Here is a 12,795-nt window from a genome sequence, read left to right as displayed (position 1 = left end):
TACCCTGGCTTTATTTGAAAAATATGATTCCCAATGCACAAAAACTGAGTGCCCTGTTGGTTACAGTGGTTACTTCCTTTTTAATTATATTTTTATTAAATTTTATTAAATGTATTTCTTTGTGAAAAATACTTTGTCATCTAAAGTATAAGTATGTTTATTTTACACATAATTTTTTAAGCCATTTTCAAATGATTTCAAATTTCTTAAATATGAATAAAAAAATAATAATAATATACACACACACATATAGGCTTTATATCGGCTATCGGCCCCACTACTTTCCAAGATATCGGCATCGGCTGTCAAAAAAACAATATCGGTCGACCAATACATGTGACATCAGTGGTTCAATTGTTCATTTCTGTGTCAGTCTTCATTGTGCATTCACTGTGTCAGTCGTTCTGACCTCAAACCTTTGAATGAATGTTGACTTGACAGAAAAGATTAGCAACCGGTGTTTTTTTTTTTTTTTTTTTTACCAAAATCACTTTAAAATGTTAATGGTTTTTGTCTTGTTACTACACTTTTGAAGCACTTTTGAAAAACTATTTTATTTTATTTTATTTATGGATTTGTCCTACTTACTTATATTGTAAGTATCTCACGGTAACACAGGTTTTTGCTTATATTAAAGAAAATTAATGAAAATGATTGTGCTTTTTTGCTGTAAAACCACTTGTTAGACATGAGGCTCAGATGATATCCGTAATGCCGTATGCTAAAGTAATGATGTATTATACAACGTAATCTCTTTCTTTCTACACTTGAGTGAGTTGTCATGGTGCCCTTGTAGATCTGAAATGGGCAGCTGTTGCTAAAGTCTGTCTGTCCCAGCTGGTGTAAAGCTCAACTCTAAAAACAGGTGTTTTGGAGCCTAATGATGGATTTAGTTTCAAGCGGCGTGCCGTGGCCTGCTCATTACTTGCCAGAGCTGGTAATACACCTGTGTAAACAAATCACAAAGTCAAGACCAATGCTTGTTTATCCAGACCCTTAGAGTACAGTGTTAAGTCTCTCTGATAAATGCCATCCGACAACCTGGATGCAGTATTGGGTGATTCATCTACCTGGCATCGCAGGTGCTAATACACGACTGGCCTGGTCGATAATTTATCCATTTTTAATTGTGTGTGCACCAAACACCATGGAGGATTAAGCTTGCTCATGATGATGGTAAGAAACTTCCAGGTTAATTATTGGTGATCAGAGTAGCATGACTAAATTCATCAGGGAATGCTCAGTGTGTCCACAAGAGCATCACTAAGCACATTACAGGATTATGTGGACTTTAAAAGTGTGACTGAAAGAGATGAAGAGAGGAAACAATGAAACATGCTAAGATCCTTTGGCCATCTGCCATGAGTTCCCATTTCATACAGGATTATTAGCCCAGCACAAGCTCATTATTTTAGAGGGGAGACTAATGATGGGATGATTTGATCTTGTCAGGAACTTGAATGAATCTAGCGTGTAAAATCTGATTGCCCATGGAGGCCAATGTTTCGTCTTTTTCACATGCAAGCAAAAGCATGTCATGCATTTCAGTGACAGACCCTTCATGCTAATCTGAAGCTTGTTTTTTCAGCAAGGGGTCATTGTAGCTGGAGGTGAGGAGTACCTTATCGAACCCCTGGTTTCTGCTCAAAACTTCACTAATGAGGATGGCAGAGAAGGGCGCCCCCATGTGGTGTACAAACGGTCGTCTATAAGATACCAAAACATGGACCAGTCCTGTGGAGTCATCGGTAAGAACTAAAAATGCCAAGAACAAAAAGACCTTTTAAATTCAACTGACAAGAGAAAATTGTGTTCGCCAACCCATTTTATGAGGTATTTTGGCTATCCCGTTTTATTCCCAACATTAAAAGTCACTTTGTAATAAAAGTCGCGACAGATCTTTTTATTCATATTGTGACTTCAATCCGAGTGAAATGGATTATAAAAAAATGCTGGGCAGGAACTTGGTTTTATGCAGGAATTGTTGATTGAATGGAAGCAAATCTGAATGCAAGCTTGTATGCAAATTTATGAACTCCCGGGGAAGGGACGATGGGAGAATTCGGTAATTCTGCAAATGGAATAGCAGCGTACTTGATAACGTCAATCAACTCGCCTTGGTTACAGCAGTTTTCTTTACTGTATTTACAATAAGCCGAAATATGATATCAAACACTGCCTATTTTCGTTTACATTTAAACATATTAATAGCCGCAGAAATGTATTTCAGGAAACGTACAAACATTACAATTGTGGCCATTTCTCTTCAGATGAAAAGCCTGGTAAAAGCTATGGATGGTGGCAGAGAACGATAAAGCCCTCACCCAACCAGATGGGACGGGGCCAGTTACCACTGAAGCGTTCTGTCAGCCGAGAACGCTACGTGGAAACCCTGGTGGTGGCCGATAAGATGATGGTCAGCTATCACGGCCGTCGCGATATCGAGCAGTACATTCTGGCTGTCATGAATATTGTAAGCTTCAACTCTCCTTGTTCTTGTTTGCATGCTTAAAAGAATAGGTCACACAAAAATCTTGTCACTTTTCAATTTAAGATTTTGATCTGTTCCCCACAAAGCTATCATATGGGTTCAGGTACTTTCAGGATGATTTTTTGGTGCTTATTTGGAGTTATTTGGACACTCTCTGGTTTCCATTTGCTTTCATTTTACAGAAGAAAGCTGTATATACACTCTGCTAAACTCTTTGCCGGTTACTTGAGATCCTTACAGAGACCTAAAATGAACAGCCTGCAATGATGTCCCACAGACTAAGTGAATCTTCAGAGGATGTTTGACCTATCCAGGTCATTTGTATTGGCTCAAAGAATAATGATTAAATGAAAACCAGTTGTCTAAGTAACTGTCTTCTGTCACCCCGAGGATCCATATTTCGCTCTTCAATTTATAATCCCCATGGGTGATTTGTGGCATTTTTACAAATAGTTTCACACCTGTGGAATGTGTTTAATGAAGGGATTACCTCACCTCGCAGCCCCAGCGCAGCAGTTCGCACTGGTTTTATAGTAGACTGTAAAATGTCCATCTTTATAGTAAAGAGCAGGATTAGAAAGGTCTAAAAACAGACAATTGTCTCGTTTTTAAGACTGGTTTTTTCTTGTTTCCCTGGAGGTCAGGTTGCCAAACTGTTCCAGGATTCTAGCCTGGGGAATGCAGTGAACATCGTTGTGACGAGGCTTATTCTACTGATGGAAGACCAGGTACTCTTATTGAAGCATGTTTGCCTAAAGGTCTGGTACATTTATTACATTTGCCTGATCACAACATTTGTGTGCTTTAAATTCCTGTCATGCATTAGCATTCATAAAGGGACATTTTAAGTGAACAAAGAAATGCCACAACATGTTTCTGTTTCTGGTCCACTGGTGTGTTATATAAAATATAAATGCCTCTGGTGCGCATTGCATTTGTGAAAAGTATAAAAAATGGCAATTGTGAATGCAAGCATTCTGTATCCACTTTGTTTAAATGTAAAACATCTATTATTTTAACATTTTGACGATTTAGGATAGAAATATACACTGTTGTTAAAATGTTTGGGGTCAGTAAGTTTATATATATTTTTTGGAATAAAAACTTACTCAGCAGGATGTATTAAATTGAACATGAATGACAGTAAAGACGTTTAGATTGTTAGAAAAGTACAGATCTTTTGAACTTTTTTCAATCAAAGAATTCTTAAAGCAGCAACCCTAAATATTAGGCAGCACATGTAATATTAATATTTAATTATTATTCCATTTATATTTCATAATTTATATTTTATTAATATATAATGTGTCAATTAATGTATTATGATTATTATTACATTTTATTAAAGTTCACTACATTTTATATTTTAAATATTTAAAAATACATCTGAAATGTTGTTATTCATGTTAGCCCTGGTGCAGTATTTAAAAACTTTGTAAAATCCCGAATGAAACATAAACTTTATAATTCTAAGAATATGTGAATGAAGCTAACTAGAAACATAAGTAAACAAAAAAGCCATTAAATCATTTATTGCAATTATTTATGCACAAATTATTTATTACACTCCAACACATACAAATATAAGCCTTAGTCTGGCTTATTTCACCTGTCAAAATATTCCTTGTTTGTGTATTTACAGACAAAAGCGTCCTAGTCTGAGGCAGCTGAGACAGTCCACTCAAGTCTGGACTGTTTGCTACCTGGCTCTGCTGGGTGTGTCCAGAGAGCCTACCATGACTGCTCTTATTGTTGATTGTTGACCTCTCATTTTGCCACAGTCATGAATGTACAGGGGCCAAAAACATGTGTAAAAAATTGAGCAAAATCTAAGCGGAAGCCAAACTGTGCTGCTACTGTTCTCGCCGCCTGCTTCTAAATGCAATCAATCTGCCTCTGTCGTGCATTCAGGCTTCCACCTCTGTCCTGAGCAGGTCGTGACGACACCACATGAGCGAGTTTGGAATATGCCGACAGTGTCGGGACCTCAAACAGGATCCTACAGACGACACAGGGCAGGGAAAGGATAGGAGTGGGGTTTGGCGGTGTATTTAATGAAGCATTAATGATCCCAAACGCAGACAGCTAAAAATAAATCCCCCTGTAATTTGTTCCGCATAATGTCATTTGACAAATGATGGGAGACCGGTCATTAGGTGCAGTTTTAGCCGTGTTGAGATAACCACCGTGTGGCGCGCTAAGGTTTTAGTGGAACCAAACATGGTTTGTTTCCAGATGAGAACACCCCGCCACCCCCTGTGGTAGAGGAAACCTGGAAAGTTAGGACTCTTGAGCCCTGGATTGTGGGATGATACATTTATAGACTATGCCAGTGTGTGCATTCCTGGGTTACGAGGGTAATGGTGCTGTGGTCGTCTTGGGTGCTGGGTGCCAGGCAGAGTTGAAGGGAAACACTGTCTGTCTTTCTTAACATGCTAGCAGTGTATTTGTTGTGTTCATGTTTTTTAAACGTTTAATACTAAATTTACTACATTTACTGTTATAAACTGCTTGCTTTATGTATTGCTGCTCTATGGACCGTCTTTCCTCGCATCATTTTTGGCAGACATTTTTGCTAATTTGATCTCACCTTAAGGTTTAGACAATATACATAAGCCATATGCCTACCGTACCAATGGCAAAAAGAAGGAGTGTTCTAGGAAACCTTTTTGAAAACAATCATTATTTGTGCAATTTTCTTTTGCACAGAATTGAAATACTTCAGGTGGAAAGAACAAGCATATTGCCAACTGTTATATAAAAAGAAGTCCAATATCAACCTAGCTGGGAATCCATTTTTAGGGTCTTACTGTACTACAAATACATTTCAGCATGCACATACGTTTAACTCATTAAATTATACACAGAAAGTACGATGTATATGTAATAAATCTGGATGTACTGTCTGATCCAAGTTTATCTGATCCAGCTCTTTCCTTTCCTCTTTTGCCAGCCTACACTAGAGGTAAACCATCATGCAGGGAAGTCTTTAGACAGTTTCTGCAAGTGGCAAAAGTCCATCCTGCACCGGAATGGACATGGAAATGCCATCCCTGACAATGGAATCGCTCACCATGATACAGCAGTCCTCATCACCAGGTCAGCATGCAGATAATCTAAAGTTTGACTATTTTGGTATATGCTTTTCAAATCTTTTTCAACACACACACACACACAAACACATCTCTCTACAAGCTCTCTATTGGTTCTACAAGGCAACAGGTCATAATTTTAAAATGGCTTTAAAGTACTTGAAGTGTGTTTGGAAGAACAAGCGATTTATGGTAAATCATGGTATAGGTTTAATCTACACAATGAGGAGTCAGGTTGAATTCCTGCGAATCAGAGTTGAGTGTGAGAGATAACATGTGAAGTATGAGAAAGAAATAGAGAGTGAGAGTGAAAGAGAGAGGCAGAGAGAAATAGAAAGTGTGGGAAGTGTTGAGTTGTTATATTGGAGGTTATATCAGAGGGTATGTCTGCTGGATGCATCAAGCATTTCCTTTCATTGTCTTCACTCTCTTATCAGAACAGTGTCTAGTCTGTGAACTGTCTCAGAGCTCTAGTATCTGTGTGTGTGTGTTTGTGTGTGTGTGTGTGTGTACTTGTTTATGCTAATACACAAGGACAGTAAAACCTGAAATGTAAAAAATATATACAAATTTATTTAAAAATATTTATCTGAAAGTGTAACAATGTGAAGAGCAGAACCCCAAAGGTTTTCTGTAAAGAGCAGGTTTAGGTTTGGGTTAGGGGATAAAAAATATTGTTTGGTCAGTATAAAAGTAAGATGTCTATGGGAAGTCCCCACAATTAACAGAAACAAACGTGTGTGTGTGTGTGTGTGTAGAAAAACCCAAGCTGTTCATTCACCCAAACTTAAAAAAAAAACATAAATACTTCTGTGGTGTGTTTACAGGTATGACATCTGCATCTACAAGAACAAACCCTGTGGAACACTTGGTAAGACATCTATCAAATCCATCCAGTAATCCAATCCATCCATTCTACCAATACATAAATCCATCTACTCTACAAACCCATCTATCCTACCGATCCATCTATCCACCATTTTACCAATTCTTCCAATCCATCCATCCTACCAATCCATCCATTCCACCAGTCCATCAGTCCATCTATTCTACCAATCCATCCATTCTACCAGTCCATCAGTCCATCTATCCTACCAATCCATCCACCCTACCAATCCATCTATCCATCCATTTTACCAATTCTTCCAATCTATCCATCTTACCTATCCATCCATTCTTCCAAACTATGCATTCATCCAATCTATCCATTCTACTAATCCAATCAATCATCCAATCCATCCATTCTACCAATCCAAACAATCATTACATCAATCCATCATTAATTGTGTTATCTGTCTGCATGCATTAAATATTTGTTTATTCATGTCTGAATTCTCATTTCTTCTCTGTTCTTAACAAAGCTAATCGAAGGTTTATTGGTACTGTATACTGGTTACTTTGATATTATTGATTAGTTTGTGGAGACTAATTGATTAATTAACTAATCAGCAATACTGTAGTAGTATTTGCATATATGTGTATCTGCATATCCACCTAATTTTTGCAGTGCAGAAGTAAGCTATTTCTTGTGAATGTGTGGGACTTCCAAATGATTATCCTCTACAGCTAAGCAATGATTAGAATAAACAAAGTGCAGTAAGTTGTAAAACTAAAATAACTGAAAGCTGCTGACACCATTAGCCAAATTAAAAAGACCCAGCCCACTCTTACATTAAAAATAAGGTGGATGGTATTGTAGCATATATGTGTATGTGTGTGTCCATGTCACTGTGCCCGTGTGGACACGTGTGTCTGTATCAGGTCTGGCACCTGTTGGCGGTATGTGTGAGCCAGAGAGAAGCTGTAGCATCAATGAAGACATTGGTCTGGCAACTGCTTTCACCATTGCACACGAGATAGGACACACGTGAGTCTCCTCCAATTCCTCTAATGTTCCTTTGTTTCTGCATGTTTAACTGTCTGAATTTTGTTGATGGATGTTGCTCACTTTGGGTCAAGAGGGAATCGCAGGGGGTTTGTGAATTAATGGAAAATTAATAATTAATTTAAATTTAAAATGAAAATAAATACCAAAATGTGAAATGAAATGCTTACAAAAAATATTAATATTAATTTTTTTTACCTCCAATTCCTGTGACCAATAATTAGTGTCAGAGAAATGTGAGCATGCAAATGTTTGTTAAATTATTGAAATATTAACTTAAAAAGTTTGGGAATCCCTGATGTACCTAAACCTAACAGTGACAAAATTATGTCAGTAAACATATTCCAAAAACTCTACTATAAGTCAGCATTACACCAACTCTCTAAAATTCCAGCTTTACTTGTGTCATCAGGGCACAGCCTCTCAACTCTGACATTTGACATTTGACCTCTACTCTAAGCGGCCTACCAAAACAAACTTGGCTTAAATTCAGGGATGAACTCTAAAGCCACTGGACCCTTTTAAATACAAATAATGCTCATTATCAACAACTGCACTAATATTTTCTCTTAGTCTTGTGATATTTATATCTTGTTAGTGGAGCAAGTGACGACAGACTATGATGGCTCCAGTCGCCTTGCGCTGGGCTTTTCATTTGTGGTTTTGTTGCACTCCAAGATGTTGAAGTATTGTTTTACTTGGTGGCCCAGCATTCCATTCACTTTCTGCAGCTTAATCATGCATATGAATTTATGGGCACGCCTGGCTGATATCGAGCTTCGGAATACTTCCATGAAAAGCAATTCTTTTGTCATTTCTGCTACTTTAGTAGTTGAAAAGCATTTTTTTTTCTATCATTGTACGGATCTGAGCTCTGTTTGTACTGGGTCACTCAGTATACTGTTGCTTTGGCTAAACTCACGGGCCTCGGAGCTGTTTTCATAGGTGGTGAAGTCATTAGTGGTCTGGCTATAATGGTTCATCCAGGTACCTTTGAACTAATGGCCATATGATGCTGCACACTGGGGCTGTCTAGACAAGGGGGCATATGTTTAACTGTGTGTAGGATTACATAAGTTTGTGTGAGGTGCTGATAGGTTTGGGTGTGTGTGTTCACATTCTGTAACCAGGACCATGGGATTCCATTTTTATAATTCCATAAAATCATTCATCTCTCTCTTTCAGGTTTGGGATGAATCATGATGGTGTTGGCAATGCATGTGGGGTGCGCAGTCAGGAGACTGCTAAACTGATGGCTGCCCACATCACCATGAAGACTAACCCCTTCGTCTGGTCTGCCTGCAGCCGTGATTACATCACCAACTTCCTCGAGTGCGTCTGCTGCCTCAGTCTGAGATCTGTATTTTCACTGAGGCATACTTGATTTAGTGTGAAATACTGACCGTATCATTATTGAATTTTACTATGATACATTTCCAAAGGATTGGATTATAAAAATGATTGATGTGAATGTCTTTTTAAAGTGATACAACATGATCATATGAGTTTGTATTTAAAAGGCATTTCTAACATGAGGTGCTTAGTAATGATGGACCAATATACAGGCTAATTAATATTTGGCCTGAAAATCTTCTGACAATTAGTTCCCATTTCCTGTTTTCCGATATTTTAGTGAATTTTTGTTGTATTTCTTGATCAAATTGTATTTATTTTCATTTTATATACGGTACAGTAAAGACTTTTCTGTCAGATGCAAATGCAAATATATGCTTTTATTATAAACTTTAATATTTAACTGTTAATATGTAACTGTTTCCAAACTGATAATAATAAGATGTTTCTAGAGCACCAACTCGGCATATTAGCATGATTTCTGAAAGATCATGTGACACTAAGACTGAAGTAATGGCTGCTGAAAATTCAGCTTTGCTTTCACATGAATAAATACAACTTTAAACTATATTAAAATAGTATGAAACTAGTTAGTGGCACTTTTGTGTAAATTCCTAACAACCGTGTTTAAAATAGGTTCCTAACTTTTAAGGCCGATTCACTCACCACAACAAACATAAAAAAAGAGTTAACACACTGATCCAAAAAAAAAACCCCACAACTGTTGGAATTGAGTGTTTTGTTGGCATCAGGGCAGCATGAACTAGACTTTACACTTCCATCACTTCTCACACACTCATTCTTGTTTTCTTTCTGATTGTTTCTCAGCTCTGGCATGGGTTCCTGCCTCAACAATGTTCCCCCTAAGCAGGAATTTGTTTACCCCACCACAGCCCCTGGCCAAGCCTATGATGCAGACGAGCAGTGCCGCTTTCAGTACGGAGTGAAGTCTCGTCAGTGTAAATACGGGGTACTTGCATCACTCAGTGTAATCGTCTGCAGTTCTTCACCCAAGAAAGAAAATTCCATCATCATCATCATCATCATCTCTTTAAAATGCAGATCACCACGATTTTTGATTATGGCACCATGGGAGTACCATGTTTTTTTCTGATGTACCATTCAATAGTTTGGGGTCAGTGAGATTAAGCCTTCTACTTAAATCCAAAGAATCCTGCTAAATGTATCAGTTTTATTTTAATGTGTGTATATATATATATATATATATAGATAGATATATGTTATGTTAAATCGTAACAATATTTCACAATATTACTGTTTTTACTGTATTTTTATCAAATAAATTGAGCCTTAGTGAGCAAGCATAAGTGAGATTTTTAACAAGATTAAAAAAAAAACTTTGGAATGGTAGTGTATATCACTATACAAGAACAGCATTGTGCTTTAGACATTAAAACATAGATATTAGATGTTTATATTATCAGTTACAAAAAATATGATACTTATATGCATACTATGCATATGCAATATTTTGTCTTCCAAAGTCATGATTTGCTAGAACATTTTCTTTTTATATTTTGGTGAGCTATTCAAATATGTTTAAAAATATAAATTTTTTAAACATGTAAAATTATGTATTTTTTTGCATATTGACTATTTTAGAGGTATATAACCATCACACCATAACACAGTAAGACATCTATGCTCAAGTAGAGCCTTTGTACAGATGAATTGTGGGTTATGGTCCTATCCAGGCTGCCTTTATATCCCCACAGTAAATCATTTAGCACTCTCTCTCTCTCTCTCTCTCTCTCTGTAAATCTGCACCAGATGGTAGTTCTACCTTTCTCTGGCTGTAACATTCCATCTTTTTGCTCCCCCCAAGACTTCAGACCGCTGGCATTCTGCCACTTTTGTCCAAAACCACAAGTTGGTCAAAAGTTTGCTTCTCCTTGGTTTGCGGCTCTATTCTCTGCCAGCCAAGGCTAACCCTTACACCTCCACAGACCCACAGTGGAGCTCAGAGCTCCGTCTGTAAAGTGTGCTATATCTGCTCCTGCTGAGTCGAGCTTTAGGTTTTGACTGCTTTATGGGATACCAATGCAGGAAACTGAACATCTGGAGAAGGATAACACACTAGTTCAGATCTCCCTGTAACTATGCAGTTTAATAAAGCAGGAAGTTCTTAGGTAGGTCTGCAGTGCAGTGTGTTCTTTACATCTGATCTGATGACATCTGATATACATCATTAGATGTGGCAGAAACAAGAACGTACCATGGTATAACTGCTAAAACATGCTAAAAACACTTAAAAAAACCTTAGCAACCACACATCCACGTCAGTGGATTTTGTTTGGTGCAGGAATTTCCAACTTCTACTCTTTCCACATATTTTTTTTCAGTCTCATGAGTGTCTCTTAGTGTCTGTTTTTCCCCACATTATCTGGAGTTTTGTTTAGTGGCTTGTGTATGTGTGTTTTTAGGAAGTGTGCAGTGAGCTTTGGTGCATGAGTAAAGGGAATCGCTGCATCACCAGTAGTATCCCAGCAGCCGAGGGCACCATCTGTCAAACCAGCACCATCGAAAAAGGGGTAAGCACAGGGAATTCTTGGAACAAGCCAGGAAGAACACAGCTAAGGCTCAAGATTTTTCTTTTTTTAGCTTGATAGGTAGATAATGTTTGATAATGAAATATATTTGAATGTAAATGTAGGTAGTAATGTATTCTTAAAAAAAAAAAAAAAAAAAAAGTTCACCATAGGTTGGGAGATAGTTTTTGGGTTGCCAGATATCACATATTTGATATTGATTAATGCTGTTTTCTCATTAGTGGTGCTACAAAAGAGTGTGTGTGCCATATGGAACACGTCCAGAGGGGGTAGATGGTGGGTGGGGCCACTGGTCGCCATGGGAAGAGTGTAGTCGCACCTGTGGGGGTGGAGTCTCATCCTCTATTCGCCATTGTGACAGCCCCAGGTGAGTCAGGGTCATGTGATTGATTAACACTGTTTGATTGGACAGATCATTGGTGGTTTTACTCAACGACATTGGTATTGTGCTACATTGTGTTAATGGCAGTGTTCATAATGGTGAACTGAACTGAATACTGAACTGTATGCTACCTAAATAGTAAGTGAAAAATCTACATTCTCACATTACCTCATCATGTTGTAAAATGAAAATTCTTTCATCATTTACTAACCCACTTCTTCCAAAACATGCGTGAGTTTCTTATGTTGAACACAAATGAAGATATTTTGAAGAATGTTGGTAACCAAACAAGTTGACAATGGCCATTAGATCAATGTATGGAAGTCATAGTATGGAAAAAATACTAAGCCAATGGCTAGCGTCAACTGGACAGATGCCTAACCCTAACATAAGAAGGGAATCCATACAGGTTTAGAACAACATGAGGGTGAGTAAATGATGACAGAATTTTCATTTTGGCTGAACTAGTCCCTTTAAAGCATCTTACAAATTTTGCATAAAAATGTCTCAACTGATCAAATATAAAAGATGTGATGCAAGAAATTGGGGTTGCTAATTACTTATTGGTTCATTTATCACAACGAAAACAGAAGGTTAAGTCAAGCATGTTGCACTGTTGAATACAGTATTTTGTTTCTTGAGCACCAAATCAGCATATTAGAATTGTTTCTGAAGGTTCATGTGTCACTAAAGACTGGAGCGATGGCTGCTTTGCCAGTAAATGAATAAAATAAATTTAAAGTATTTATTAGAAAACGGTTATTTTAAACTGTGATATTTTGTAATTATTTGGAACTTCACAATATTACTGTTTTTCTGTATTTTTGGCCAAATAAATGTGCTTCAATGAGCATAAGAGGCCTCTTTCAAAAACATTTAAAAAATCTTACCAACCCCTAAATTTTAAACTCAGTTTTTTTAACAGTGTATACGAGTGATTTGATGACTCATAATGTTCTTACGCTCAGCCCGTTGCACTCAATGAACCTAGTTTGATGACATGCCAGGGAAAATCGGAAAAA

General features: G+C 37.4%; 1 protein-coding gene across 2 annotated transcripts in view; it reads left to right on the top strand.

Annotated features, from left to right (window-relative positions):
* Positions 1-12,795, top strand: part of adamts10 (ADAM metallopeptidase with thrombospondin type 1 motif, 10) — a 54,717-nt gene that overhangs the window by 12,195 nt on the left and 29,727 nt on the right. For both annotated transcript variants that reach the window (XM_052564011.1, XM_052564012.1), the window contains exons 4-13: positions 1,589-1,748; positions 2,271-2,473; positions 3,136-3,219; positions 5,445-5,590; positions 6,411-6,454; positions 7,345-7,450; positions 8,654-8,800; positions 9,650-9,791; positions 11,266-11,373; positions 11,613-11,758. In XM_052564011.1, coding sequence (XP_052419971.1) covers positions 1,589-1,748; positions 2,271-2,473; positions 3,136-3,219; positions 5,445-5,590; positions 6,411-6,454; positions 7,345-7,450; positions 8,654-8,800; positions 9,650-9,791; positions 11,266-11,373; positions 11,613-11,758 — 1,286 coding nt within the window. The remainder of the gene's footprint in view (positions 1-1,588; positions 1,749-2,270; positions 2,474-3,135; positions 3,220-5,444; positions 5,591-6,410; positions 6,455-7,344; positions 7,451-8,653; positions 8,801-9,649; positions 9,792-11,265; positions 11,374-11,612; positions 11,759-12,795) is intronic.

Source organism: Carassius gibelio, chromosome B8 (genome assembly GCF_023724105.1).
Source record: "Carassius gibelio isolate Cgi1373 ecotype wild population from Czech Republic chromosome B8, carGib1.2-hapl.c, whole genome shotgun sequence".
NCBI lineage: Eukaryota > Metazoa > Chordata > Actinopteri > Cypriniformes > Cyprinidae > Carassius > Carassius gibelio.
This window is presented reverse-complemented; position numbering and strand designations above follow the sequence as displayed.